Source organism: Sapajus apella, unplaced genomic scaffold (assembly GCF_009761245.1).
Source record: "Sapajus apella isolate SASKATOON/1434 unplaced genomic scaffold, GSC_monkey_1.0 scaffold77, whole genome shotgun sequence".
NCBI classification, from domain to species: Eukaryota; Metazoa; Chordata; class Mammalia; order Primates; family Cebidae; genus Sapajus; species Sapajus apella.
The window spans coordinates 831,785-835,694 of NW_022437017.1; the positions used below are offsets into that span (position 1 = coordinate 831,785).

Genomic DNA, 3,910 nt, shown 5'->3' on the forward strand with positions numbered 1-3,910 from the left:
AAAAAAAAAAAAAAAAAAAAAAAAGAAAAGAAAAGAAAATTTAAAAAAGAGCAGGGAAGCAGGGACCCGGGACAGTGAGGAGGACAAGGATTGGCAACAGCCTGAAGACAGCAAAGGACCAAAACAGGGAGCTGTGATGAGCCATAACAGGCATGACCTGCTTTATCTTAATTGATTTAATTTTGCTTTAATTTCCAAGAAATTTTTTTTAGTGGTTTCATTTTCAAAAAATGAATGCCAGGCACCATGGCTCATTCCTGTAATCACAGCACTGTGGGAGGCTGACTTGGGCAGATCACTTAAGGTCAGGAATTCAAGACCAGCCTGGCCAACATGGTGAAACCCTGTCTTTACTAAAAAATAAAAAAATTAGCCAGGCATGGTGGCACATGCCTGTAATCCCAGATACTCAGGAGGCGGCAGGAAAATCACTTGAACCTGGGAGGTGGAGGTTGCAGCGAGCTGAGATCACACCACTGCACCCTAGGCTGGGTGACAGAGTAAGATTCTGTCTCAAAAAAAAAAAAAAAAAATTAAGGCGAGGCTTGGCAAGGTGGCTAATGCCTGTAATCCCAGCACTTTGGGAGAACAAGGCAGGAGAATTGCTTGAGGTCAGGAGTTCGAGACCAGCCTGGGCAGCAAAGGGAACCCCACCCCGCCCATTAAAAAAGAAAGAAAAGAAGGTGAAATTTACAAAACATAAGATTAACCCGTTTATTTCTAACTTTTTATTTTTTTTGAGACAGGGTCTCACTTTGTCACCCAGGCTGGAGTGCAGTGGCATCATCACAGCTCACTGTAGCCGTGACCTTCTACGCTCAAGCAGTCCCCCCACCTCGGCCTCCCAAAGTGCTAGGATTGCTGGCCTGAGCCACAGCACCCAAAACTAACCCTTTTAAAGTGAAAAGTTTGCCTGGGCAACATGGAAAACCCTATCTATACAAAAAATACAAAAATTAGCCAGGCACTGTGGCCCATGCCTATAATCCCAGCTACTCAGGAGGCTGAGGTGGGAGGATCCCCTGAGCCTGGGGAAGTCGAGGCTGCCGTGAGCTGCGATCGTGCCACTGCACTCCAACCTGGGCAACAGAGCAGGACCCTGTCTCTAAAACAAAACAATACTAAAAGCGCTGCTGGCATAAAATACATTCACCCTGTTGTGCAACGAACACCTCTGTCTAATTCCAGAACGTTCTCATCACCCCCAAAGGAAACCTGTATCCAGTGGTAGTCATTCCTTATTTCTCCCCCTGCCCCCGCTTCTCCTAGCCCCTCACAACTACTCTTCTGCTTTCTGTCTCTATGGATTTATTACTCCCCCAGTGATGAGAAGGGTTGTTTGAGATTCAGAAGGAGACCAGCAAGTTGAGGGTACATTTCACCATCAGAGTATGTGGGAGCCACAGCAGGTTCTAGAGCAAGGGTGTCCTGCCCTGGGGCCTGCATGAGCCATAATCCTGTTCCTTGCCCTCCCCAGGCCGGACAGACAGCCCTGATGCTGGCAGTCAGCCACGGGCGGGTGGACGTGGTCAAAGCCCTGCTGACCTGCGAGGCAGATGTCAATGTGCAAGATGATGATGGCTCCACGGCCCTCATGTGCGCCTGTGAGCACGGCCACAAGGAGATCGCGGGGCTGCTGCTGGCCGTGCCCAGCTGTGACATCTCACTCACGGATCGCGTGAGTCTCCAACCAGGTGCACCCCGGGGAGGGCGGCAGCAGCACAGTGTGGGGACGTCATTCACAGCACCGATACTTTGCAGGACGGGAGCACAGCTCTGATGGTGGCCTTGGACGCGGGGCAGAGTGAGATTGCATCCATGCTGTATTCCCGCATGAACATCAAGTGCTCGGTGAGTCTCAACCAGGCAGGGCGGGCGCGAGGCGGGCGGGGCTCTGCGAGGGGGCAGATTTGTTTTTGTTTTTGTTTTTGTTTTGAGACAGGGTCTTTTTTTTTGAGACAGAGTTTTGCTCTTGTTGCCCAGGCTGGAGTGCAATGGCATGATCTCTGCTCACCGCAACGTTCGCCTCCCTGGTTCAAACAATTCTCCTGCCTCAGCCTCCCAAGTAGCTGGGATTACAGGCAGGCGCCACCACACCTGACTAATTTTGTACTTTTAGTAGAGGTGGGGTTTCTCCATTAGGCTGGTCTCAAACTCCCAGCCTCAGGTGATCCCCCCACTTCAGCCTCCCAAAGTGCTGGGATGACAGGTAGTGAGCCGCTGTGCCCAGCGAGACAGGGTCTTACTCCGACATCCACAATTATAGTTCACTGCAGCCTCCACTTCCTGGGCTCAAGTGATCCTCCCCCCTCAGCCTCCTGAGTAGCTGGGACTACAGGCGCATGCCACTATACCTGGCTGAGTTTTGTTTTGTTTTGTTTTGTGTTTTCAGACAGAGTCTTGCTCTATCACCTAGGCTGGAGTGCAGTGGTGCAGTCTCCACCCACTGCAACCTGTATCTCCCAGGTTCAGGCGATTCTCCTTCCTCAGCTTCAAGAATAGCTGGGATTATAGGTGCACACCACCACGCCCAGCTAATTTTTGTATTTTTCGTAAAGATAGGGTTTGACCAGGCTGATGTTAGCCAGGCTGGTCTTGAACCTCTGAGCTCAAGTGATCTGCCCACCTCTACTTCGCAAAGTGCTGGGATTACAGGCGTGAGCCACCGCGCCTGGCCATTTTTTTCTATCTTTTGTAGAGATGGGGGTCTCACTGTGTTGCCCAGGCTGGGCTTGAACTCCTGGGCTTAAGCCATGCTTCCTCCTCAGCCTCTGAAAGCGCTGGGATTACAGGGGTCAGCCACTGTCCCTGGCCAGAAGGGACGGAAGCTTATGAAGAGCTGATTGTGCCTGGGGTTCCTGCTGAGGGCTTCACGGTCAGCTGCTTGCTGAACCCTCATGGTGCCCAGTGAGGAAATTAGTCACAGAGAAGCTGCACGGTCATGGGTGGCATAACAGTTTTTGCGCCTGGGTCTGTCTGGTTCCAAATGCATGTCTTAGTCACCATTCACTCATTTGAAAAATATTTACTGAGCACCCGCTGTGCGTTAGACCCAGTTCTAGGCAGTCCCCAGGGGTCACAGCACTGATCAAAACAGAAAACAGCATCCACCCATATGGAGGGGGCATTCTGGTAAGAGACACAATCAGGCCGGGCACGGTGGCTCACGCCTGTCATCCCAACATTTTGGGGGGCCGTGCACCTGTAGTCCCAGCTGCTCTGGAGGCTAAGGCAGGAGAATCACTTGATCCCTGGAGGCGGAGGTTGCAGTAAGGAAGAGATCATGCCACTGCACTCCAGCCTGGGCAACACAGAGAGACTCTGTCTCAAAATAAAAACAAGGGACATGGGATGGTGAGTGATGGGGAAGCTGTTGGAGGTCCTTAGAGAAGAGATGACATTTGAGTCAGCACCTGGAGAAGTCAACGAGTTAATCACGTGGACTTCAAGGCAGCAGGAGCAGGCAGTGCAAAGGCCGTGAGGCAGGAATGTGCCTGATGTGTTTAAGGAGTATTCAGGACAGATGCAGTGGCTCACGCCTGTAATCCCAGCACTTTGGGAGGACAACACAGGTGGATCACCTGAGGCCAGGAGTTCAAGACCAGCCTGGCCAACATGATGAAACCCTATCTCTACTAAAAATATAAAAATTAGCCGGGCGCGGTGGCTCAAGCTTGTAATCCCAGCACTTTGGGAGGCCGAGGCGGGTGGATCACGAGGTCAAGAGATCGAGACCATCCTGGTCAACATGGTGAAACCCCGTCTCTACTAAAAATACAAAAAATTAGCTGGGCATGGTGGCACGTGCCTGTAATCCCAGCTACTCAGGAGGCTGAGGCAGGAGAATTGCCTGAACCCAGGAGGCGGAGGTTGCGGTGAGCCAAGATCGCGCCATTGCACTCCAGCCTGG

At 51.7% G+C, this 3,910-nt stretch overlaps 1 protein-coding gene across 5 annotated transcripts in view; it reads left to right on the plus strand.

Annotated features, from left to right (window-relative positions):
• Positions 1-3,910, plus strand: part of KANK2 (KN motif and ankyrin repeat domains 2) — a 36,105-nt gene that overhangs the window by 29,010 nt on the left and 3,185 nt on the right. For all 5 annotated transcript variants that reach the window (XM_032251735.1, XM_032251737.1, XM_032251736.1 and 2 more), the window contains 2 exons: positions 1,478-1,678; positions 1,762-1,851. In XM_032251735.1, the coding sequence (XP_032107626.1) occupies positions 1,478-1,678; positions 1,762-1,851 (291 nt within the window). The remainder of the gene's footprint in view (positions 1-1,477; positions 1,679-1,761; positions 1,852-3,910) is intronic.